At 41.7% G+C, this 27,951-nt stretch overlaps 1 protein-coding gene across 1 annotated transcript in view; it reads right to left on the minus strand.

The window, feature by feature from the left end:
- LOC134357340 (protein eyes shut homolog) overlaps positions 1 to 27,951 on the minus strand; it is a 641,949-nt gene that overhangs the window by 50,412 nt on the left and 563,586 nt on the right. Inside the window, exon 17 of the mRNA XM_063068783.1 lies at positions 24,581 to 24,849. Within this exon, the coding sequence (XP_062924853.1) occupies positions 24,581 to 24,849 (269 nt within the window). The remainder of the gene's footprint in view (positions 1 to 24,580; positions 24,850 to 27,951) is intronic.

Genomic DNA, 27,951 nt, shown 5'->3' on the forward strand with positions numbered 1-27,951 from the left:
TAACCTCACCCACAGAGACTCTGTAGACAATCCCTCCAAGGCGTCCACCTTTTCTGCAGCCGTGACATTTTCTCTGAACAACAGTGCCAGGCCCCCACCTCTTTTGCGTGCTTCCCTCCCTGTCCTTTCTGAAACATCTAAAACCCGACATTTGAAGTAACCATTCCTGTCCCTGAGCCATCCAAGTCCCTGTAATTGCCACCAGATCATAGCTCCAAGTACTGATCCACGCTCTAAGCTCAACCGCTTTGTTTATGATACTCCTTGCATTAAAATAGACACATCTCAAACCGTCCGTCTGAGCATGTCCCTTCTCTATCACCTGTCTATCCTCCCTCACACACTGTCTCCAAGCTTTCTCTATTTGTGAGTCAACCGCCTCTTCCTCAGTCTCTTCAGTTCGGTTCCCACCGCCCAACAATTCTAGTTTAAACTCTCCCTGGTAGCCTTAACAAACCTCTCCACCAGGATATAGATCCCCCTGGGATTCAAGTGCAATCCGTCCTTTTTGTGCAGGTCACACCTGCCCCAAAAGAGGTCCCAATGAATTCCTTACCTGAATTCCTGCCCCCTGCTCCAATCTCTCAGCCACACATTTAACCTCCACCTCACTCTATTCTTATACTCACTGTTGCATGGCACAGGCAATAATCCCGAGATTACTACCTTTGCAACCCTGCTTCTCAACTTCCTTCCTAATTCCCTGTAGTCTTTTTTTCAGGATCTCTTCCCTTTTCCTACCCATGTCATTGGTACCAATATGTACCACAACCTCTGACTGTTCTCCCTCCCACTACAGGATATCTTGGACACGATCTGAAACATCCCGGACCCTGGCACCTAGGAGGCAAATGACCATCAGAGTTTCTTTCCTGTGTCCACAGAATCACCTATCTGACCCTCTAACTATAGAGTCCCGTATCACTACTGCCTTCCCCTTCCTTTCCCTACCCTTCTGAGCCACAGGGCCGGACTCTGTGCCAGAGGCACAGCCACTGTTGCTTCCCCCAGGTAGGCTGTCCCCCCCCCAACAGTACTCAAACAGAAGTACTTATTGTCAAGGGGCACAGCCACCGGGGTACTCTCTATTACCTGACTCTTCCCCTTCCTCCTCCTAACCGTGACCCACTTGTCTGCCTCCCGTGGCCCCAGTGTGACCACCTGCCTATAACTTCTTTCTATCACTTCCTCGCTCTCCCTGACTAGACAAAGGTCATCGAGCTGCATCTCCAGTTCCCTAACGTGGTCCCTTAGGAGCTGCAGCTCGTCACACCGGATGCAGATATGGCCATCTGGGAGGCTGGGCGACTCCGCAATTAACACAGGTAAACCTACCTCGTCTTGTTACTGCCTAAGCCCATTGAGCCAAAGCCCTATCACTCTGCTACCTCTCACTCTGCTGCCCACTGGATATGGCGGTCTTCTTTTTAAACTTTTCCCACTCGACATATCACCTGCAAACCTAGCGACACAGCCATCAATTCCATTACCTAATCATTAAAAAATGACCTGAAAACAAGTAGTCCCAACACCAAATCCTGCAGAATATCACTAATTTCCAGTAGCCAACCAGTAAAAGCCCCCTTTATTATCCATTCTTTGCCTCCTGCCAACCAATCTTCTATCATGTTAGTATATTTCTTGCTATACTGTGGGCTGTATTGATCACAATTTAATTTTATTGGTGATAATTTAATATTTACATCCCTCAGCTTCAATATTCCCCATGAGCACATACTTTTCTGCACATCTATTCAATTGAAATCTTTCAGAACTTTGAAGATATTCATCAGGTCTTTCATCATCTCTTTTGCTCACACAAGACATTTGAGTCTAAGTCTGCATGGTCTTCCCAAATAATTATATAATTGTTCTGTTCTGATTTCATTTTGTAAATTTTTCCTGCATCTTTCTTTTTGCTCTGTGTAATTTTTATGCTCACTGTGTATTATGTGTATCAAATCTATTTTTACTGATACAAGAGATTCTGAAGATACTGGAGAGTAGCTCACACAAAATGCTGAAGGAGCTCAGCAGGTCAGGCAGCATCTACTGAGGGGAATAAACAGTCGATGTTTCTAACTGAGATCATACATTAGGACAGGAAAGGGCTGCCTATCACCTTCCTCTAGTGCCCATCCTCCTTACCTTTCTGCCATCATCTACTTTCCTCCCCTATCAGATTCTTTCTTCTTCAGCCCTTCACCTTTTCCACCTAACACCTCCCAGCTTCCCACTTCATCTCCCCTCCCCACTCACCCATCTTCCACCTCATCTTTGATGGTTCTGGGTCTATACTTGCTGGCATTTAGAAGAATGGGGGTGGGGAGTGATACCTCACTGAAACCTTTTGAATATTGAAAGGCTTAAACAGAATAGATGTAGAGAGGCTGTTTCCTATAGTGGGCGAGTCTAGAACCTGAGAACACTGCCTTAGAATAGAGAGACATCCATTTAGAACAGAGATAAGGAGGAATTTCTTTAGCCAGACAGTAGTGAACCTGTGGAATTCATTGCCATGTACGGCTGTGGAGTCCAAGTCATTGAAGATAGAAACCATAGAAACCATAGAAACTACAGCACAGAAACAGGCCTTTTGGCCCTTCTTGGCTGTGCTGAACCATTTTCTGCCTAGTCCCACTGACCTGCACACGGACCATATCCCTCCATACACCTCCCATCCATGTATCTGTCCAATTTATTCTTAAATGTTAAAAAAGAACCCGCATTTACCACCTTGTCTGGCAGTTCATTCCATAACCCCACCACTCTCTGTGTGAAGAAGCCCCCCCAATGTTCCCTTTAAACTTTTCCCCCCTCACCCTTAACCCATGTCCTCTGGTTTTTTTTCCTCCCCTTGGCTCAGTGGAAAAAGCCTGCTTGCATTCACTCTATCTATACCGATCATAATTTTATATACCTCTATCAAATCTCCTCTCATTCTTCTACGCTCCAGGGAATAAAGTCCTATCCTATTCAACCTTTCTCTGTAACTGAGTTTCTCAAGTCCCGGCAACATCCTTGTAAACCTTCTCTGCACTCTTTCAACCTTATTTATATCCTTCCTGTAATTTGGTGACCAAAACCGAAAACAATACTCCAGATTCGGACTCACCAATGCCTTATACAACCTCATCATAACATTCCAACTCTTATACTCAATACTTTGATTAATAAAGGCCAATGTACCAAAAGCTCTCTTTACAACCCTACCTACCTGTGATGCTACTTTTAGGGAGATATTTAAAGCAGATTTTGAAAGTTCCTTGATTAGTCAAAGCATCAAGGTTTACAAGGAGAAGGCAGGAAAATGGGGTTGAGAGAGATAATAAATCAGCCATGATGGAATGACGGAAGAGACTTGATGGGCTGAATGGCCTAATTCTACTCCTATGTCAAATGGTCTTATGGCTGTATCTGGCTACACTTATCACCTGCCAGCTTGTACTGTTTCTCCTCCCCCTATGTCCTTATTCTGGCTTCTTCTGCCTTCCTTTACAGCCCTGATGAAAGGTATCTGTTTAAATATTATTGATTGTTTATTCCTGTACATAGATGCTGTCTGACCTCCAGTATTATCTATCTTCACTGACCAATTTGGAAAAAAACCCATCCAATCTTAAAGCATGTTAAAAAGCAAAATGAAAATCTTGAAAGTAGTGGAAAAGAGATATAAAGCCAGAGGCTTTACTTTTTCACTTTTTCCTTTTCTTAAGGTTACCAGGTCATGGATGTGAAACGTAATGATTATTTTATGCAAAGCACTGGGGAATTAATACCATCTTACATCTCTGAGTCTGAACAAGTGAGGAATATATCTGGAAGCTTGTTTCTTTTCTTCATAGCCAAATTAGATACTTCTGATCATGTATCATATACTTGCTAACCCCATACAGATAACCTGAGAGCTTGTTGAGCAGCCATTTCAAAACAGGTGAAGAATCAGAATCAGGTTTATTATCACCGGCATGTGTCGTGAAGTCTCTTAACTTAGTAGCAGCGATTCAATGCAATACATAATATAGAAGAAGAAAATAATAATAATAATTAAATAAGTATATTGAATAGATTAAAATCATGCAAAAACAGAAATAATTGTTTTTTTAAAATGGTGAGGTAGTGTTCATGGGTTCAATGCCCACTTAGGGAATGGATGGAAGAGGGGAAGAAGCTGTTCCTGAATTGCTGAGCGTGTGCCTTCATTCATCTGATCTGTCTCACTTCCCGACGTCACCTTGCCACCATCTGAAATTCTGCCAGCAATAGTTGTGTCATCAGTGAACTTATAGATGGTTTTTGAACTGTGACTGGCCACACAGTCATGGGTGTAAAGAGAGTAGAGCAATGGACTAAACATTATCAGCAACTGTGCCTGGTCACACTGTTGTAGGTGTAGAGAGAGTAGAGCAGTGGGCTAAGCATTATCAGCGATGAGGAGATATCCATTAGGGTTACAAGAGGGTATGACTTTTTAAAAAATTAACCATTTTCCTTGCAGACAAGGAATTTCTTCAATACTTAATATGCATCATTATGCTAAAGCATTTTAGAAAGTAATGCAAATAGTAGTCTCCACTTTGGGGAGACCAACTACTTTTTCTACAACTGAGGAGAAAACACAGAGCTTAACTGATTGTAGATTAGTAGCAAACAGCAGACGTGGTACATGGAGCTTAAAAAAATAGAGGGCTATGGTTAACCCTAGGTAATTTCTAAAGTATGTATATGTTCAGCACAGCATTGTGAGCCGAAGGGCCTGTATTGTGCTGTAGGTTTTCTATGTTTCTATAGCAGAAGCCCTGGCAATTCAAAGGGAGGCTATGCTTGAGGATGATGGTGTTAATTCTGTTAGACATAAGTTCATCAACAAGTTCCTTTTATTAAGCAACCTGTCATAAAGGGGGGCATTGGAGGCAGACCCAAATGCAAGACACAGACACTGAAGCACTAGGAACAGGACTAGGCATGACAAGGAAGCAAGGCAAGTGGGGAAGAAAGGATGCTGGACATGACACAGGCCCTGGATGAGACAAGGGGGAGGGCCTGGGCTAGGACTTGACTAGGATAGTGGAACCAGGACATGGAACTTGGAACAAGCAGCCTGGGCTTGGACTCTGAGCCAGAGAATGGACAAGGACCCAAAACCTGGGTCTTGACTTGGGCTCGGACTCCAGAATTAGGCGAGGACAAGACGTGGCTACAGGACAAGGAGAGGCAACAGAACTGGACGTGAGATTCCTGGACAGGACAAGGGAACCCCAGCACCGGGCTGGGGAAGGTACTCCTGGGCTGGGCGAGACACATGGACAAGACGAGAATACAAAGCCATGGCTTGGACAGGACAAGGTTCTTGGATCATGGCTAGGACTGGAAGAGACCCTGAAGCTTTGACTTCGTCAAGGGAGAGACAGGAATATGGAACACAGAGCCAGGATCCCTCCTTGGAAACAGGACATAGGGCCAGGACTCATACACAGAATGCAGAATACAACAAGACAGTTTCCAACACAAGGCAGCAGCAGACGGCCAGACCTACCTAGTGAAGACATGGACACAGATGGCTCCCAACACTAGGTAGCGACAAACAACCAGACCTACCTAGCGAAGGCAAGGACACGAAGACAGATCCCAACACTAGGTAGTAGCAAACAGCCAGACCTACCTAGTGAAGGCGTGGACACAGTGACAGTTCAAAACAACAATAGACAGTTCCTTATCTTGCCCCAGCAATTGAACTTGACAGTGGTGCAGGCAAGGCAAGGCTTCAGACAAGAGGTGAGGCAGGCAGGGCTTCAGGGAGAGGGAGAGGGAGGGGAAGGGGAAGGGGGAGGGGAAGGGGAGGGGGAGGGGGAGGGGGAGGGGAAGGGGGAGGGGGAGGGGGAGGGGGAGGGGGAGGGGGAGGGGAAGGGGAAGGGGAAGGGGAAGGGGAAGGGGAAGGGGAAGGGGAAGGGGAAGGGGAAGGGGAAGGGGAGGGATTGGATTCAGACTGGGGTATGGACAGGAACAATCAGCAACCAGAGGCTGAATCATGAAGCTATTTATGAAGCCAGCCCAAATGAGAATCAGCTGCCTCAACAGAAACTGCGGAAAAGTGGAAAACCTGGAATAAGGAATATGGACCGGACTGTGAACTGGAATACGGATTTCACGGACCGGACCATGACACAACCAGCTCTCAGAAAGAGAAAGCCGTAAAGATAAAGATTTAAAGATGTGCTTTATTGCCACACGTACATCAAAACGGTGACACAAATGATGAATTTTTTGCATCAACGATCAGCATAGTCCACAGCGTTGTCATGCTACCAATATAACATAGTGTGCACACAATTTACTAATCCTAACCTGCACATCTTTCACATCTTTTTGGAATGTGAGAGGAAACTTGAGCACCTGTAGGAAACCCATGTGGTCACAGGGAGAATGTACAAACTCCTTGCAGACTACAGTGGGGAAATGAACCCCAGCCTTACAGTTGGTACTGTAAATCCCTGTGCCACCGTCAGTGATCCCTTTGAGTTCCCTTAGTGGTAGAGTAGGTCAGGAATTTCCCCTAAAGTGCATCACAAGCACTGTCAGTGAAAGCTTTCTTACTTGAAAAATGAAAGTTTTATGGAATAATTTGAAGAGCTCATTCTTTATATTCTCTTTGTTAATGTTAATTCTAAATTGTGGATTATCTCCCATATAAAATTGAGTATATGAAAGGTAATAGCTATTCAACATAATTATTCATCAAACCAATTATCTTAGTTTATTGGGAAGGAGGAAGCATTTCCAGAATAGCAAAGCACAGAAGCATTTTAAATATTCCACAGGCTTCTGTTAAATATTACATATAGCTTGTGTTAGTGCAAAACTACTCATGTTTCTGACTGAAATGAAAACAGCAATCTTAGAAAGAAGGGACTGAAATATTACAGTCTCACTTCAGCTGTAACATGCAACAGCAAAAAGGCTTCAACATCGTGAGTGTTCCTGCTAAAACTGATCCCTAACTGGTGCGTTATAATATGGAATTGATGTTGCCAATAAAGTTTTTGAAGATAAAGAGATTAGCTTTATTTGTCACATGTACATTGGAACATCCAATAAAACACATCATTTTGCATCAAATCCGAGCAGTAAGGATACTGCCGGGCAGCCTCACCACACTTCTGGCACCGATGTAGGATGCCCACAACTCACCAGTCCTAAATATACGTCTTTTTGGAGTGGGGGAGGAAACTGGAACACCAGGAGGAAACTCATCTGGTCACGGGGAGAACATACAGACTCCTTAGAGACAGCAGTGGGAACTGAACTTTGACCTTACAGCCGGCACTGTAAAGCGCTGCACTAACCATTAGGTATACTGTCAGCTAACAAACTGCGTACGGGCACCAACAGGAATTGAACCTCGATCTTACAACTGGTGTTGTTGAAGTATTGTGCTAACATAGTGCCCATCGTTGCCAGAGTCAGAACACAAAATGACGTTTAGAAAGTTTCTGGTGGGGGCACAGTTGGTCATCTGGACACCATATTTTAAATAAAATAATCATCTCTCTGCCTTAAGCAATATTTAACATGAACTTGGTAAACAGGACACAAAATATCTAGAGCAGGTACAAGCTTCCCCTCTGAGACTAGTGAAAGAGTGTATCTGATCACTGCACAGACGAATATGCAGAAATCTAAAGCTGACATCTGTCAAATATCTGGCGTTCTTATTAAAGCCTGACTTCAAATGCAATTAGTGATCAAAAACTAGAAGTCCCTTCTAACTGAGGCATGAGGCTCCAGGTGTAGACCCATTTCCCACCATTGCATATACCAGATGGAGAGGTTTGTATGCTGTGGTCTGATATGCAATGCCTTTATGTTTGGAGGAAGCACCTTCACCATTCATGAGCATCGAACAGGATATTCAGGATATTTGTTCAAAAAAGCAGATAAAAAAATAAATTAAATAAGCAGTGCATAAACAAAGCGAAAATATTGGGGTAGTGTTCATGGTTTAGTTCATTAGCCATTCAGAAATCTGATGGGAAGGGTAGAAGTTGTTCCTAAAATGCTCAGTGTGTGTCTTCAAGCTCTTGCACCTCCTTCCTAATAGTAGTAATAACAAGAGAGCACGTCCTAGATGATGAGAGTACTTAATGATCTCCAACTATTCAGTATTTGAACTATCATTCAGGTGTCAGAGACTTGAATTAGACCAATGGTTAAATAGCCCATCTTCATGTACTTAGACCTTCTACTATGACCAATACTCATTGATCCTAAGGTGCAAATGGTTGAACACCAGCAAGGACCAGTTCACAGAATCCAGAATCAGAAGATTCAAAACATGTCTGGCAAACCTTTGAACAGAATTAAAATTCAGTTGACAATGTCTTAGACTAACATCGGCCTTACTTAATCAGAAAGCAGTTTTTTAATCGACCTTTCTCCTGCTCCAGATCATGAAGAGTTCTTTGAAAAGGGCTGCTGTATAGTAAGTGCACCAGTAATTGCTACTTTGGTGCTTTTAAAGCATGTTAGAAAATCAAGAGAGAAATTTCAGTGTAACAGTATCAGCAAGTCTCAATTAAAAGTGCACCGGAGCTGGAGGGTCACTGAGCGGTATCACTAATAGTTTTCTACAAGCAGCAGAAAAAGCTGCACATCTTCGAACTATGTTAGTCTTCAATATCTTCTGGGATGAGGAATATCTCAGCTTCCTTTTTATCTCTGAACCTTACATGATTCGTGAAGTGTGGCAGTCAGAATTCATGGAGTTTGCTTCAAAAATGATTGAGTAGTATAAATCTGTTGATCATACCTGAACCGAGGCAGCAAAGCGGAATTAAGCCACAGCAGCAACCATAATCTAACAATGCTGGAGCAGGCTAGTGGGACTGAATGCACGCTGTTGCTCCTATGTTCATAACTCATGGAGCTAACTTTTAGTGGATGAAACAGAACCCTTTCTATGAGAATAACACACACAGAATGCTGGAGGAACTCAGCAGGCTAGGCACTATCTATGGAAAGGGACAAAGAGTTGATGTTTCAGGCTGCTACCCTTAACTAAGACCGGACCTGCAGGTATCTCTGCATGATGGGAAGGGTGGCGTGTAGAATTTGGAAGGAGAAATGGTGACAGAGTCAGTCAATCGAACGTAGGTACCTGGGATCTTCAGTGGGTTTAAAAACGCAGCTGGAAGACAGATAGAACAAGATGGCAGTGGGAACAAGTTCCTAGGAAAACACATGGCTGCGGTAATAGGTCCAGGTGAGTACATGGTCAAAGAGTCGGAGAGCAGCAGGGATTACAGAGGGGGGAGGGGGAGCAGTGAGTGAGGGTCTCACTAAACTCCCACCAAAGAGAGGTTCTAAACTTCTTCAGGGTAGACACACCTTGAAGAGAGCAACCGATCATAAACACAAAAGATTCTACAGAAGTTGGAAATCCAGAGCAACACACACAAAATACTGAAGGAACTCAGCAGATCAGGCAGCATCTATGGAAAGGAACAAAGTCACGACATTTTGGGCTGAGACCTTTTCTATTAGAGTTTTCTTTATAACAGGACATACTCAATGCAACTGCACAGATTTGCTGAAAGTTAAGGAAACACAATCAGTATATTGTCAAAGGAATGCTTTTGAGATCCCTTGTGAATTTCTCCTGGACACAGTGTCAACGATATAGAACATAGGACAGCCCAGGCCCTTCAGCCTGCAATGTTGTGCTGACCTTTTAACCTACTCTAAGGTAAATCTAACCCTTCTCTCCCACATAGCCCTCCATTTTTCTACCTTCCTTATACCTAACTTAGAGGTTGTTAAATGCCTGTAAAGTATATATAAGCACTCCTGGGAGAGTGTCCCATGTACTCACCACGCTGTGTGAAGAACTTACCTCTGACATCCCCCTATATGTTCCTCTAATCACTTTCAAATAAAGTCTCTTTGTATTAACACAATACTTAACTTGAATATTCATATACTTATTAATATTTAACTTAAACATTGTAAACAGAGTCAAAAGCTTGTAGGACAGACATATAGGAGCACTTCCTAGACCATCAGACTGTCTGAAAATATTATATGATATAAGTAACACAGAAAGAAAAAAATCTGCAGGTGTTGAAAACCTGAAATGAAAATATAACACTTTGCTCGTCAGGAGACATCTGTGGAAAGAAGAACTGAGGTAATTTTTCAGTTCAGAGACCCTCCGTCTGAATTAAAGCTCAAGTTGTCATTGGGGCTTATACAGGTGTCACCCGTTTTTCAAACGTTCGCTTTACAAAACTTCACTGTTATGAAAGACCTACATTGGTACCCTGTTTTCGCTAACAGAAGGTGTTTTCACTGTTACGAAAAAAAGCAGCGCGTGATAAAAGGCAGCGTGCCCCGAGCACCTGCTTTCCCCAGATTTGGAATAGTATTCTTGCCAGCATTGCTTTAACACGTTGCATTGAGCAGCCGTTAGCAAGATGAGTTCTAAGGTATCGGAAAAGCCTGAAACAGCTCGTAAGGGTGTTACACTTAACGTAAAACTAGACATAATTAAGCATTTCGATCGTGGTGAACGAAGTAAGGACAAAGTAGGTTTGGCTTAAGTTTGGCTTGGAAGCTGACAAACATGATGTTAAAGAGGTCTTGGCATCCCATGACCAAGAACTGACAGATGAAGAGCTGATGCAATTGGAAGAAAAAAGGATAACAATCGAAACCGAATGAGTAATGATAAAGTATGACTTTAATTTTGAAAGGGTACGTCGGTTTAGGGGATATTTGGAAGATGGTTTGAGTCCTTACAAAGAACTGTGTGATAGAAAAAAGTGCAAAGCTCAGCAGTCAAGCAAGCCTTCCACATCAGCCACAGCAGACGACGAACCTCGACCTTCGTCATCGAGGCGGGCAGAGACAGAAGATGAGCTGCCTGCTCTAATGGAAACAGACGACGAGATGACACCCCAGTGTCCCACCACCCCAATCCCCAGGCCACGGTCAGATACCGATTCGCGGAGAATGCAACAGTAGCCGGGAGGCACACAGCACATCTTTAAGAAAAAAGCTGAAATAAACATGCTAATTAATTAGGTGCCACCGACACATAATTGTCGGCCCAGATCAGAGACGACGCAATCGGAAATCGGTACTGATCTGGGCCGACGATTACGTGCCGTTGGCATCTACTTAATTGGCATGTTTGTTTCGGCTTTTTTCTTAAAGATGTGCTGTGTGCCTCCCGGCTACCGCTGCACCCCTGCATGCTTCGTGGAAATGTATCACTCAGCAGCCTGGAGGGTGGGGGCCACTGCACCACCCCAACCTGAAACGACTCAGTCTAACACACCATCATCAGTGTGCTCGGCACTGTCCCGATTCCGGTAAGTGATACTACACTGTACATACATTATTTCTACTTTATACAGGCTGTGTATTTTTACATGTTATTTGGTATGATTTGGCAGCTTCATAGCTTAAAGGTTACTGGAGAGTGCTTGCGCCGTGTTTTTGCCAACAGCGCTTGCGTGGGATTTTCTGCCGACGGCACTTGCGTGAGATTTTAACTACGGAGAATAGTTCAGTAATGATTGTGTATTTCTACTTTATATAGGCTGTGTATTTATCATATCATTCCTGCTTTTACTATATGTTACTGTTATTTTAGGTTTTATGTGTTATTTGGCATGATTTGGTAGGTTATTTTTGGGTCTGTGAACGCTCACAAAATTTTCCCATATAAATAAATGGTAATTGCTTATTTGCATTACGACATTTCGGCTTATGAACCATTTCATAGGAACGCTCTATCTTCGGATGGCGGGGGAAACCTGTACTGTCAAACCTAGAAGGATTTCAATAGTTAAAGAAATATCTACTCAGTCAAGGGCAAGTTTAGTGAGCCAACTCTGCTGTCTGCCTACTATAGCATTGTAGGCCATGGACTCAGTTAGTTGCCTCTGTGACAAATATTATGCTGTCACCTTCATCTTGGGAGTTGAAGCAATGCTCACAACACGCTGGAGGAACTCAGCAGGTCGGGCAGCATCCATGGAAATAATCAGTCAATGTTTCGGGCCGGGACCTTTCGTCAGGACTTGGGAGTTGATACTTGTGTTGACTGGCAAAGATAGGGAAACTATAAGGGAAAGAATGACATCTAGATTTCTGTTTGGTTATGCATGAACAAACCAATATGGCAATATTAGCAGACATACTCCTCCTTCCTCTCCACTGTCTCCATTCCACCTCTCTCCCTCTGAACCTTTCTGATTCCTTCCATCCTTTCTCTCCTTTTCCCATTCCGCTTTTCCTTAAGCCTCTCTCCATTTCTCTCCCTCTCTTGTAGTGCTGCAAGCCTCTGACGTTCAATGCCAGTATTTGACACTTAGGTTGAATGTGACCCTGGCCAGAGAGGTACACACTAAACTGGATACAACACTGTTTCGTATGGGATTAATCTTGGGTGTTTTTTGCTTTGGGTTGGGTTTGTCAAGGGAGAGGGAATTTTGAAGTGGGGGTTCTTGTCTTGCCATGAAGGATTCATCTTTGCATATGGGATGAAACCAGACCACTTGGAAGAAACCTGTAGCTCAGTGAGAACATGCAAACTCCATACAGACAGTATTAGAGGTCAGAGCTGAACACAATAATGAGAGATGTGACGCATTGGCCTGAGCACAACAGAATACTTAGAGTAATATGCATCTAATCCCTGTTTGCCTTGATAAAAATCCTGGAACTTGCCATCAAATGACACATTAGCAATACCTTTATCACAGGAACCAGATAGGTAAAGGCAGCTGGGGAAAGCTTTTGCTGTCATCCTATGCATGAACAAAGATATTGGAAAGGTAATATCCTATTTGTGGCATTACAGCTATGAGCTGCAGTGAAATGAAATCAGATTACACTTTCCTCTACTCTCTCTACATTCCGGACTGTGTGGCTAAGTAGAGTTCAAATACCATCTATAAATTTATTGATAACACAACTGTTGTGCCAGAATCTCATATGGTAATGAGGAGACGTACAGGAATAAGACAGATCAGTTGCTTGAATGATGTTGCAACAACAACTTTGTACTCAATGCTAGTAAGACCAGGAAATTGATTGTAAACTCCAGGAAGGGTGGGGGGGGGGGGCGTCAGGAGACCATCTCTCACTGAGAGGTCAGTAGTGGAAAGGACGGGTAGCTTTAAGTTCCTGAACATCACCATCTCAGAGGATCTCATATTGATACAATCACACAGAACACACATGAGTAGCTTTACTTTATTAAGAGTAGAAGAAGAATTGGTATATCACTAAACACTTCTAGCAAATTTCTACATGATGTATCATGGAGGGCATTCTTACTGGTTGCATCACTAACTGGTATGGAGGCTCCAATGAACAGAATCAAAAAAAGCTGCAGAGGGTGAAGACTCAGCCAATTCCATCTTGGGTACAATCCTTCCCATCTTCAAGGAGATATTTAATAAATGATGCCTCAAGAAGGTGGCCTCTATCACTTAGGACATGCCCTCTTCATGTTACTATGATCCAGGAAGAGGTACCGGAGCCTGAAGGTAGACTTGCAATGTTTTAGGAAGAGCTTCATCCCCTCTGCCATCAGATTGTTGAAGTATCTATGAACCCATAACACTACCTTGCTATTTTGCTCTATTTATTTATTTTTAATATATTTCTTATTGTAACCTAAATTAAATTCTTTAGGTTTTGCCTGTCCTGTGGCACAAACAACACATTTTACAACAATAATCAGTGATAATGAACCTGATTCTGAAGCTGATTCTATTGATAATCAAAGATTAACAAACTATGGATGAGGATCAATAATTTGAAGTAATTCGTTCAGTCTCCAGTTAGAAATTGCAATATCCAAAAGCTCAGCAAAAATAGATGATTTAATTTATTCCAACTTGAGCTAGCAATTAACACCCTAGAACTATTCAATTATTATTTGCCAGTGAAACAATTAGTGATTGAACTCTTACATTACCTTAGTCGACTACCTTAGAAATTTCCTTTTCTAGCAAGTTAGGCTTTGATTCATTATTCACATTTTATAATTGAAACAACTATTTCAGTGTGTTAGTTTCAATGAAGCACCTTTGACATGACATTATTGTGGCAATGAGGAAAACTATGCACAGCAAGATCCCTGACACAAACATGGCAGATTTATTATCCTTCTCAATCCCATTCTCCTGCCTTTCCTCTGTGACCTTGATTGATCTTTCTAATCAAGAACCTATCAACCTCCACTTTAAATACAGGTCGACCTTCTATAATCCGGCACCATTGGGACCTGAGGAGTACCCAAGTAGTGAAAATGCCGAGTTACAGAAGGATCACATTAAGCAATAGCTAACCACCTCATCATACCTTTAAAATATCATGTAAATCAGTACAAGTTAGATAATAATGAAACATAAATATTAAATGAGTAGTAAGTGAAATTTTAATGAAGTAATATACTGTACAGGCACAGATAAAATAAAGGGTACAGGTAAATGTACAGGAATTAACTTACACAGAAAAGTTGAGCACTTCCACTTTGAAAATGAGATGTTTAATATAGCTTCAGGCAAAGTTACATGTCTGCAAGTGTGGGGTTGTTAGGATCATCAACATCTTCACCTTGAAAAATGAGTGAAGGATCAGGAACTGGTGCTGAAACTGGCACAACAGTTTCTTCAACAAACTCTGCTGCTGCTTCCTTGTCTGCTGAACGTTTTTCACCACACACTGCACGAAACTGTAAGCCATGATGCTGCTTGAACCGATGAAGCCAGCCTTCACTATAGTCACACTCATAATCTAGTCCTAGTTCTTCATGGAACACTTCTGCTTGTTCCTTCACCATATCTCCAGATAGTTCAACACATTCACTTACACGAAGATTAAACCACGTTATCAGCACTTTATCTAGTTCTGAACTTCTTACGTCTTTCATTGTTTTTCTTATGCACATCTGTTCCTTTGAGCCACTATCAGCAAAAAAATGTAGCAGTTTTTCTTTCTGTTTCTTTATATTGTACACTGTGGAAGAGCCAATGTTGTAACGCTCGCACAAGCTTTTTACCGATACACCACTGTCCAGTTTTTTTCAAGAGTTCAACCTTATCTTTAATGGATAATGTGCGGTGTTTTCACTTCACAGCACGAGGTCCATTTCCTTTACTCACTGGGGCCATAATTGGGGCTAAAAAAGAGCCAATGACATTAATAAATGCAGGAAAACAAACAGGAATCGCCCGTCTATGCTTATAAGAGCGTGCCAACACGTGAACAGATCTAGCACAACCAAAACAATGCGCAGCAGATTGGTACGGTGGGCCGGGAAATTTGAAATCAGTGCTGGATTATCGAAGGAACCGGATTACAGGTAGTTGGATTAGTGAAGGTCGATTGTATCTCCAAATGACTAGGCCACCAAAGCTGCCTGTGGCAATGAATTCCAAAGATCCACCATCCTTAGTTAACTAGCTATAATTACTAACTAGCATACTTACTAATTGGTATTTCCAACTATAATTAACAAGTGCAGTTAATTGTCTACTGTTATCTTTGCTTTTTTAAATATGTATAAAACATTCCTGTGGTATTGAGTAGCAGGAGAGGAAAATTAGATGCTCCAGCTGATCAGCTTGTGGTGAACAAAAATCTTTTATATCTAGCAGCTTCAGTCTCCATTGATGCAACCACAATCACAACAATGATCTGGTTACTTGGAACTGATCCGAGAAAATTAACTGCTGACTCAAAAGCTGAAAATGCTACCCTGTGTTACCGGAGATTCTGACCGGACCATCCGGCACCACATTGGCCCCCCATGAAGACCTTCTCACAACGGTGAAGAAAAGAAAGCTGAGATGGTACGGCCACGTAACAAGATCCAGTGGCCTTGCAAAGATCGTCCTACAAGGAACTGTGGAGGGGGAGAGAAGGAGAGCTAGACAGAGGAAAAGATGGATGGACAACATTAAAGAATGGACAGGGAAAACATTTGTGGTGACCCAGGCTCTGGCACACAGCTGCGACAGATGGAACAGACTGGTGCAAAGCTTGTCATGATAGCACCCCAACGACTCCACTGGGAGTTAAGGGCACAAGGCAAGGCAAAGCATCAGAGATTTGACACACAAAAAAAAACTTTCAATGACAATTATAAGCCTTCCTTGAAATCTTCACTAATCAAAGCCAGATTCTGCAACTGAAATGTGCTTATGTCTCCCAATAATCGTATCACCAAGGAGTGCAAAATTGATTAACAGGTTCCAGTGTATTCACTGCCCTTTTTAGATCATCAGCCCAGAACTTCCATGAAATGAAATTCTCAGTTTCACTGTTAATGCTTTAGTAAAACATGCAATTAGGATGATCAATCATTTCTCATAATTTCATGAACAGAATGACTTCAATGATTTGAACACTTAAGCGAAGTTTGGATAGGTGCATGGATAGTAGCAGTAGGGAGGGCTAAGGTCTCGGTGCAGGTCAATGGGAGTTGGCAGTTTAAATAGATTTGGCATGGACTAGATGGGCTGAAGGGCCTGTTTCTGTGCTGTACTTTTCTATGACTCTATGACTCTATGACTCTAATTAATGACATCATGACTAGATATCTCAATTCCTATTCATCTTCAGAAAGCGAACTGATTCCAGAAGTATACAATGAGCTTGACCTGCCAGGCTGTGAACAGCTGGCGGGATGAGATTAGAGGACTCCCTTTTTACTGTCACTGACTCAATGCACAGGATGGCTTCCTCTGTCTCATAAATATTCAATGAATCTTTGTGGTACAAAAGACAAAGTGCATGATTTCTTTAAGGAATATAATGAACTACAAATAGTACACTTGTACTATAAGAGTATAGATCCCTATTTATTTTTGCTATAATTATAGACTGCAATGTTCGCTGTCTGGAAAACAAAATGAATTGTCTCCTTCTGCAACTGACCTAGCACGACATGAGGAACTGCTGTGTGCTATTCTTACAGAAACATGGCTCCAGGACAACATCCCATGTATCATCAATATTCAGGCCGTGCCATTCAGGGAGTTATGTTAATTTTAATTTGTGACTATCGTAACTACATGTGCTGTATTGTAAGTATATGTGCTGTGTGCGACTATACTGTATGTGCTGTATTTTGCACCTTGGGCCCAGAGGGACAATGTTCTGTTTAGCTGTGTACATGTGTATGGTTGAATGACAGTAAACATGAACTTGAATTGAATCACGTCACACAGCTTATTTAACTACTATGTCCACATCAACTATCATGCAACCATCTAAATTAAATTCATTTATCAACACTTGGTCCACAGCCTTTCATGTTCTGGTGACTGAATGCTCATTTAGACAACTCTGATGGATATATATATATACACACCGTATAATTGCACTTGTGAATGCAGGGAGGGTTTTGGAAATTTTACTCTGCAAGAAAGCCTGCAAGAAAATGAATCTCAAGGCAAGGTATGGTGACATATAAACCTTTTGATGATAAATTTTCTTGGAACTTTGAATTTTGATGCAATTTAATAACCTTATTTCAACATTACCTTAATGGGAATAGAAATGGCTTTGGAGAATTACTTGCCGAATACAGTGTGGTTTCAGGATGGGAATGGTGTACACTACAATATCTAGATATGGAAATAGAGCAAGGAAGAAGATTATATTCAGGAGAGCTTGGGGAATATTGAAAAGCAGGAAGAGGAAGCAATAGTGAGGAAGGTTTATAATTGGTGACATTATAATGCACAACTGCTATTATACCATTGAAAATAGTACACTTGTACTATAAGAGTATGGATTCCTATTTATTTTTGCCATTTTACTTGCCCATAAGATAAAGGAGTGGAATTAAGCCATTCGGTCCATTCAGCCTGCTCTGACATTGCATCAGGACTGATTCATTTTCCTCTCAACTCCATTGCCCTGCCTTTTCTCTGTAACCTTTCATGATCTGACTAATTAAGAACCTATCGACCTCCGCCTTAAATATACCCAATGAGCTGACCTCTACAGCTGCCTTTGGCAATGAATTCCACAGATTCACCACTCTCTGGGTAAAGAAATTCCTCCTTTTGTACCCTCTGTACCTAATACAATGTCCACTGAGTGTATCTTCGTGGTCTTCTGCTGCTGTCGGCTATCCACTTTAAGTTTCGATGTGCTGTGTATTCAGAGTTACTCTTCTGAACACCGCTGTTGTAAAACGTGGTTACTTGTGTTACCTTCCTGTCAGCTTGAACCAGTCTGACAACTCTCCTGTGACCTCTCTCATTTACAAGGTATTTTCACCCACAGAATGCTACTCACTGGATGATTTTTGTTTTTTGCACTGGTCTCTGTAAACTCCAGAGTGGGGGGGGGGTGTGGGGGGGGGGTCCGTGGACCCCTCGGTTAATGGTAAGGCTCCATGGCATAAAAAGGTTGGGAACCCCTGCTCCAGAAACTGTTGTGCATGAAAATCCCAGAGATCAGCAGTTTCTGAGAAGCTCAAACCACTCCATCTAGCATCAACAATCATTCCACGGTCAATGTTACATTTCTTCCCCATTCTTGTGTTTGCTCTGAACAACAATTGAACCTCCTGACTATGTCTACATGCTGTTATGCATTGAGTTTCTGCCGCATGATTTGCCAATTATATATTTACATTAATGAGCAGGTGTGCAGCTATACCAAATAAAGCTCTTACTGGGTGTTTTTACACATCAAACCACATAGCTTGTTGTTTACTATGTAAAATATCCCAAGATAAATTTCAGAGGAAGCTGGGAAGACACTATTGCATTTGATTAACATGAAATGAGATGGTGTTATTGTTCAGGCGTGCTTTTCCAACTTTTGTAAAGGACGTTCTGTGAATTTAATCAGTACTATAGTGTGAAACCTTTATAATGAGAATTCTTTTCATGAAGTCAGTTGCTTGTCCACAAAATGTCAAAATGATTATCTCATACATTGCTAGACCGCACACAACGGGGAGAAGCATGGTCGAATACAGAGAAAAAGTGTGCAGGGGGAACAGAAGTGTGGTAGAACAAAGGAATAATAAACAGGGAGAGAGCAAAAACACAAAAAGGCATGGATGAATCAGAAAGGGTCACTGAATGGTTATGAGCCCTTCAAAACACCAGGCACTGCAGCAATTTCCCATTTCCAAATCTGGACATCTTCTCTAAAGCTCTGTAAGTCTTTCCACACCACATATTTATATGATTCCCTCCTGAAGGCCACAATGGAATTTGCCTCCTTCACAATCTGTAGGCAGCGGGTTCCAGATTCAAACCACAAGATGCATAAGAATTTCCCTCTCATTTCCAACCCCTTTATTTTATACCTATGACCTCCTGTCAAGAGGAGAGAAAGAGATGGGAAGTAAAAAAGAAGGGAAGTAAGGAAATAAGGGGAGAGAGTAAACTAGAAATGATTAATTATGAGTGACAATATTATGCTGAATATAATTATTTTCAATATTCCTCCTATTTCTAAAATACATGTCAGTCTAGAAATTGGAGGGGATGTAGACATAAGCAGTGGTATGCAGTTCACCCTAAGATATCTTCTGAGATCATGGATGTCTTTTTATTGCTGCTCTATTCTGAGTAAATTTCCACTCATGTCATAGCTCAGCATTGGTAGATGTTCAAAATTGGGGAAATCCCATCACGAGTTACACTGATGCTGAGAGGGTCCATCAGAAAAAAGTGGGATCACCCAGTGACTACCCATTTTAATTCCACTTCGCATTCCCATTCAGACATGTCTGTCCATGGCCTCCTCTACTATCATGATGAGGCCATGCTCAGGTTAGAAGAACAACACCTTATATTCCGTCTGGGAAGCCTTCAACCTGATGGCACGAACATTGATTTCTTGAACTTACATTAAAGCCCACCCCCCCCCTCCACCTGCACCACTCCCCATTCCCATTTCCCTCTCTCACCTTATCTCCTCACCTGCCTATCAACTCCCTCTAGGGCTCCTCCCCCTTTTCTTTCTTCCATGGCCTTCTGTCCTCTCCTATCACATTCCTTCTTCCCAAGCCCTGTATCTCTTTCACAAATCATCTTCTTGGCTCCTTACTTCACCTTCCCCCCCCACCCCCCACAACTCCGGGTTTCACCCCTTACCTTGTGGTTCTTCCTCCCCTCAGCCCACTTTCTTATCTTGACTCCACATCTGTTTTTCTAGTCCTGATGAAAGATCTCAGCTCAAAATGTCAACTGTACTATTTTCCATAGATGCTGCCTGGCCTACTGAGTTCCTCCAGCATTTTGTGTGTGTTGAATACACTGATCCTGTTTTGATTGTGTAAATCAGTATAGCACCTCTCGGGCCAAAGACACAAAAACCTGAAAGCATGTACCACCAGGCTCAAGGACAACTTCTATCCTACTGTTATCAGACACTTGAATGGGCCTCTTGTATGATAAGATGGACCCCTGGCTTACAGTCTACCTCGGTTTTTCATTTACCTGCACTGCACTTTATTTTGCATTGTTATTGTTTTACCTTTTTCTCGCTCAATGCAATGTGTAATGACTTGATCTGTAAAAATCATATGCAAGACAAGATTTCCACTATGCCTTGGCATTAAGAGATTTTTGACTAATTTCCCGACGTTTTGCCAGGGACCCAATTGAATCTTAGCACCACTGGTAGGGTCATTTGAACCCACCAGAAACATAAATGCTAACCAATTCTATATTGATTAGAGCAACACACATCAAAGTTGCTGGTGAACGCAGCAGGCAGGGCAGCATCTCTAGGAAGAGGTACAGTCGACATTTCAGGCCGAGACCCAAAGCTAGCTCTTCTTTTAGTTAGTCGTGACGAAGGGTCTCGGCCCAAAACGTCGACTGTACCTCTTCCTAGAGATGCTGCCTGGCCTGCTGCGTTCACCAGCAACTTTGATGTGTGTTGCTGGAATTTCCAGCATCTGCAGATTTCCTCATGTTTGCTATATTGATTAGAATTTAATTTGTATAAAACCCTGAAAATAGATTTAATACTTACTTGTTTCCATTAGTGGATGTGTCAGTTGGCAGCAATGCTTAATTGGGGACACTATTTCATGAAAAAAAAGCAAAGCTTTTGATTTGTTAAATTCTTTTGAGAATAATTCTCCCAAAAATGGGAGAAAACATGAGGATGGAAGTCTCATGTGACCCAGCATCTCCCCTTCCCCAAAATTATTCTCATTGATTCTTAGACATTGAATGGACCCTAAGTTATAGCAAGGTGTGCACTGATTATTCAGGCTGTGTCCAAACCATATCTGTGCTGTGTGTGATTTTAAGGTCTGTAGTTAGCACTGTGAGAACCAGCAATAATATAACAGGTAAAATACACTCAATGGCTACTTCATTAGGTGTCTCCTGTCCCTCATAAAATTGCCACTGAGTGTATGTTCATGGTCTTCTGCTGTTGTAGCTTGTCCACTTCAAGATTTGATGTGTCATGTGTTCAGAGATGCTCTTCTGTACACCACTGTTGTAATAAGTGATTGTTTGACTGATTGATGCTCTCCTGTCAGGCTTGAACCCGTCTGGCCATTCTCCTCTGACATCTGTCATTAACAAGGTGTTTTTGCCCACTGAACTGCTACTCACTGTATGTTTTTAATTTGTTTTTCATATTCTCTGTAAAGTCTAGAGACTGATGTCCATCAAAATCACAGGAGATCAGCAGTTTCTCAGATACTCAAATCACCTTCTCTGGTACCAACAATCATTCCACAGTCAAAGTCACTCAGAACACATTTCTTCTCCATTCTGATGTCTGATCTGAACAACAACTGAACCTCTTGACCATGTCTGTATATTTTTATGTACAGAGTTATTGCCACATGATTGGCTGATTAGATATTTGCATTAATGAGCAGGTGTACAGGTGTACCCAATAAAGTGGCCACTGAGAGTATATTGTTATTTCTTCATCTAAATCCAGAAATTCCAATCCTAACAACACCGGAAGAAGTGTGTTGGTTTAAGAGGGTAGCTAGACACCATCTTCTCAAGAGGTATGAGAAGTATGGTACCTAATAAAGTGACCACTGAAGATATATAATAGTACAGAAAACTCGAGCAAGGGTATGCAGACAACTACACATGAATACTCCATTAGCATTTACAGTTTGTTGTACTGTGAGTTATAAAAAAGTGTTGTACATTATTGTTCGAGATCCTACAAGTAGATGAAAATGCAGTGATGATAACTTCATGTGTGAACAGAAGTTGGAGTGAACAACAGTTCAGGAACCCAGGTCGGTTCTTGACCTTCAGTACTCCTTGTGAGGAGTCTGCAGATCCTCCCTGTGACCCTTTATGTTCTGAGTGCTCTGAGTTCCTCACATATTCCAATGTGTTTGCTGTTAGCTTAAATTATCCCTTGTGCAGATGGTGGTAGGAAAATCAGTGGGAGCTGATGGGCATGTTAGAAAGAATAGATCCCATGAAAATAAGAAGTAAACTGCTCACGAGCTGACATGAACTTAATGTGTGGACTGGCCTCCTCCATCCAATAATGGAAGATGAAGCAATGTTAAATAGGAATGACACTGGAAAAGCCACATCAAGGTGAACAGTGCTGGGAACTGCCTGGTACAATTTCCGGATTTGTGAATCTTCCATTGGGATTGTTTACCATTAAAGAGTAGCTTTATTTGTCACATGTACATCGAAGCTTACAGTGAAATGCATTTTTTAAGTCAATGACCAACACAGTCCAAAGATGCACTGGGGCAGTCCGCAAGTGTTGCCATGCTTCTGGTGCCAACATAACTTGCCCACAACTTACTAACCCAAATCCATTTGTCTTTGGAATGTGGGAGGAAACCACAGCACTGGGAGGAAACCCACGCAGTCACAGGAAGAACACACAAACCCATTATAGGCAGAGTCAAGAATCGAACCTAGATCAGTGCTCGCTGCTGCTGAGAAGCCATGAGGTGATCGCTTTGTCACTGTGCTGCCCTTATGGTAAAATATCGGCAGATGACTTGTTTGGTGAAATACATCCACACAAAAAAAAGCAAGCAGGGAAGTTTAGGTCCAAGTATAATTCCATCTATGAAGTATCGGTAGTGACAGATAGTGTTATCAACTGACATAAAACCAATTATTTGCTCCACCGTATCTCAGCATATCCTCAGCCTGACATATTTTGGAACATTCCGAAGCTGCTGTTGGTCCAAATGATACTCAAAGAAATTGTTATCTTTAAATTTCCCTCATATTTGAAAGTTTAAAGTTCAAAGTACATTTATTATCAAAGTCACCGTATAGAACCCTCAGATTCATTTTCTTGTGGGCATTCTCAATAAGTCCAAGAACCATAATAGAATTAATGAAATACTACAGTAACAGGATGGACAACAAATGTGCAAAAGGCAACAAACTATACAAATAATAAAAGAAAGAAAAACATATATACATCAAAATATATTTTACGAGTCGGAAGTATTTCTCACAGACGAATGTATACAGGAGGTCACGGAAGTTCTTTGGCTTTCAGTGTCTTACATTTCACTTGTAATATTTGATTTGACAACTATTGTAGGCCAACTCAAAGGTGGTGATGGATCAGCATATTGGAGGAGATTGAAAATCTGGCCTTGTGGTGCCATAACAACAACCTCTTACTCAATGTCCTCAAGACCAAGCAGCTAAATATGGACTTCATGAGGAGGAAACCAGAGATCCATGAACCAATCTTCATTGAAGGATCAGAGGTGAAGAGAGTCAGTGACTTTAAATTCCTCTATTATATTATTTCTGAGGGCATGTCCTGGGCCCAGCACGTAAGTGCAATTGCAAAGAAAGCATGTCAGTGTCTCTACTTCATTAGGAGCTTACAAAGATTTGGCATGCCATCTAAAACTTTGGCAGACTTCAATAGATGTGTAGTGGAGAGTATACTGACTGGCTGCATCGCAGCCTGGTGTGGAAACACCAATGCCCTTCAATGGAGAATCCTTCAAAAAGTAGTGGATACACTGCAGTCCATCACAAGTAAAGCCCTCCCCACCACTGAGCACAACTACAAAAATCCCCATCCCAGGAAAGCAGCGTCCACCATTAGGGACCTCCTCCACCCGAGACATGCTCTCTTCTTGCTGTTTCCTTCAGGAATAAGGTATAGGAGCCTCAGGACTCACACCATCATATTCAGGATAAGTTATTACCTCACAGCCATCAGGCTCTTGAACTAGAGGGGATAACTTCATTCAACTTAGCTTGCCCCATCATTGAAATGTTCTCACAACCTATGGAGTCACTTTCAAGGACTCTTTATCGCTTGTTGTCGATATTCATTGCTTATTTATTTTCTTTCTGTTTGTATTTCCACAGTTTGTCTTTTGCACACTGGTTGAACAGCCAATCTGGTATGATCTTTCATTGATTCTGTCATGGTTATTATTCTATTATGGATTTATTGAATGTGCTTGTAAGAAAATAAATCCCAGGGTTGTAGATGGTGACATATATGTACTTTGATAATAAATTTCCTTTGAACTATTGAACTTACATGACAGGATAGTACATTATCAACATAAAGGTACCATTTTCACAGAAGTGCCCGGCAAAATGCAGAGGGCAGTCACACTGGAAGGATCCAGCACCATCGGGCAACCAGGTGTCATGGCAGGTACCCCCGTTCTGGCACACATCTTCTTGGCAGCTGGAGGTCTTCAAAGTTTGAACCATTGTGACCATTATTGGGAGGAAAGACGTTGGCCGTATTGGATGCAATGAAAAAGTGATGCTGTCACCAAATGTAGTTTCTGGCGTTGCTCTGGAAACCAGGAAATTTGTATCAACCCCAGGAAAGCTGCAAAAAAGCAGAATTATTAACAGCTGCAATACCAAACATGGCAAAGTGTGTGAGTGAGATTTATTCAACCATGTTTTTTAAACATTCATAAAATTGACATACATAATGGTGGAAAACAAATGAAAAAAATGATTATCTCTTCTCACCCTTACTCTAAAAACTGCTATTTATAATACAAGTATCAAACCACACTGCCACACTGTTTGGCCAATCTCTAGTCTTCCCTGTATCTGCTCTCTGAAATAGCCGCTAATTAGCTTTATTCTAAAGCACACTCCTCCTTCAAGTGTTTATCCAATTACCTTTCATGATTTGCTATTGAATCTATTTCCACGTGATGTGTTCAAAACAAGTCATCATCTTTATTTTCTGTCTGCTCCATTTCCCAATTATCCATGTTCTTTAGCTATTGATCTGCTTGTAAGTGGAAACACAATCTTGAAGGCTATGGATCATATGCAGGCAGAAGAGGTTTAGCTGAACTTGGCACTGTGTGTGGTACAAGTATTGTGGACCGAAGGCCCTGTTTCTGTTCTGAACTGTTCTGTGTTGCATGGATCACTGGAGATGTGAACCACCAGATTTACTAGCTATGTCAAAGTACCACGCATAAAGATTAAACAGATTCACAATGTCAGCTTGTAGAGTTATTTCTGAAGCTTTAGATTCTCAGTTGACTTCCTATGCAGTAGTCTGATGCTGAGTTACAACATAGCTGAATATTCTTTAATCCTCTCTTTCGACAAAGTGTTCTCCCTGCTAAATTGTCTTTTTTTTGAGTGAAATGAAAACAGTGGGAGCTTGGGAAATTAATTAACATGCAAATTTATAAACATCATGGGTGTAAAGATAGAAGAGCAGCAATAATTTTTCACGTGATGAGGTTTTTGTGACACAGTGTTCACTGCACCAGTGTATTTTAAGCACAGTTAGCCGTTTTATCAACCTTAAGGGTCAAAACGTTTGATTCCCTTATCAGTACTTAAACTCAAAGCTTACACCGCAGTTTTACCTTATCAGATGGTTGGCCTTTGATTTTCCCTTTATTTGTGCTCCTAATTTGAACACTATTGGCAAACCTGCATTTATTGCCCATTGTTAATTGACCTAAGAATGTTATAATAGGTCTTCTTATAGCACTGCAGCCTATTGAGGAGTGAGAAGTTAATGAACAGATATATCCAGTAAACAAAATTTAGGACCACTTGGGTCTTTGTTTTTCAACACATTTCATCTTTGTTTGTTAGCTCTCACTAGGATACATTACTGTTTGGAAAAAGAACTGAAGAAGCACCAAATATTTAAATTTACTGTGAATGAAGTTCGTAATCACCAATCAGATTTATCTTTTTTCAGGTATCAGAGATCAGAAAAAAACTATCTCAGATATTTTTTTCAGCTAATAGAGAGTCATAGAGAAGTACAGCACAGAAACAGGCCCTTTAGCCCATCGAGTCCATGCCAAAACCATTGAGCTGCACTCGGCCCATTGCCCTCCATACCACTACCATCTATGTACCCTCTCAAAATTCCCTTCATTGTTGCAATTGAGCTCGCATGCACCACTTGTGCTGGCAGCTCATTCCACAGTCTCATGATCTTCTGAATAAAGAAGTTTCTTTTCATGTTCCCCTTACACTTTTCACTCTCACCTTTAACACATAACCCCTGGTTGCAGTCCCACCTAACCTCAGTGGAAAAAGCCTGCTTGCATTTACCCTACCTATACCCCTCATAATTTTGCATACCTCTATCAAATCTCCTCTTAATCTCCTACATTCTAAAGAATACTGCCCTAACGTATTCAGTCTTTCCTTATAACTCAGGTCCTCCACAAGTGGTGGCATCCTTGTAAATTTTCTCTGTACTCTTTCAACCTTGTTTACATCTTTCCTGTGGGTAGGAGACCAACACTACACAATGCTCCAGATTAGGCCCACCAACATCTTAGACAACTTATACATAACATCCCACCTCCTGTACTCAATACATTGAAAAGATCAATGTGCCTAAAGCTTTCTTTACACCCCTATATACCAGTGATGCCACTTTCAGTGGATTGTGGACCTGTATTTCCAGATCCCTTTTTTTCTACCGCACTCCTCAGTGCCCTACCATTCACTGTGTAAGATCTACACTGGTCAGTCCTACGAAAGTTCACCTCACATTTGTCTGCATTAAATTCCATCTGACATTTTAAGCCCATTTTCCAACTGATGGAGATCCCTCTGCAAGCAGTGATAGACTTCCTCACTGTCCACTACACCCCCAATCTTGTTGTCATCTGCAAATTTGCAGTATCAGTTAAACACATTGTCATCCAGATCATTGATATAGATGACAAACAACAAAGGACCCAGTACCGATCCCTGCAGCACGCCACTAGTCACAGGCCCCCAGTCAGAGCGCAACCCTCTAATACCATTTGCCGGCATCTCTCACAAAGCCAATTTCTAATCCAGTTTATTACCTCATCCTAAATGCTGAGTGACTGAACCTTCTTGACCAGTTTCCCATGCAAGACCTTGTCAAATGCCTTACTAAAGTCCATGTAGACAACATCCACTGGTATACTTTCACCCACGTTCCTGGTAACTTCCTATAAAAACTCTATAAGTTTGATTAGACATGACCTATCACTCACAAAGCCATGCTGACTATCCTTAATTAGTCCATATGTATCCAAATGTTTATGTATCTGGTCCCTTAAAACACCTTTCGATAACTTTCACACAACTGATGTCAGAGTCACTGACCTATAAAATTTGCTGGTTTATGTTTAGAGCCTTTTTTCAAAAGGCAAAACCACATTGGCTATCCTCCAATCCTCTGGTACCTTTCTGTAGCTATGGATGTTTTAAATATTTCTGCTCAGGACCCAGGAATTTCTGCATTTGCCCCCTGTGGGGTCCGAGGGAGCATCTTGTCAGGCCCTGGGGATTTATCCACCCTGATTTGCCTCATGGTAGCAACCACCTTCTCCTCTGTAATCTATACAGGGTCCATGAAGTTGAAGCCGCTTTGCCTCACTTCTATATACTCTGTGTCCATCTCCTGAGTAAATACAGATAGAAGACTTCATTTAAGATCTCCCCCATC

This window comes from Mobula hypostoma, chromosome 2 (genome assembly GCF_963921235.1).
Source record: "Mobula hypostoma chromosome 2, sMobHyp1.1, whole genome shotgun sequence".
Lineage (NCBI taxonomy): Eukaryota > Metazoa > Chordata > Chondrichthyes > Myliobatiformes > Myliobatidae > Mobula > Mobula hypostoma.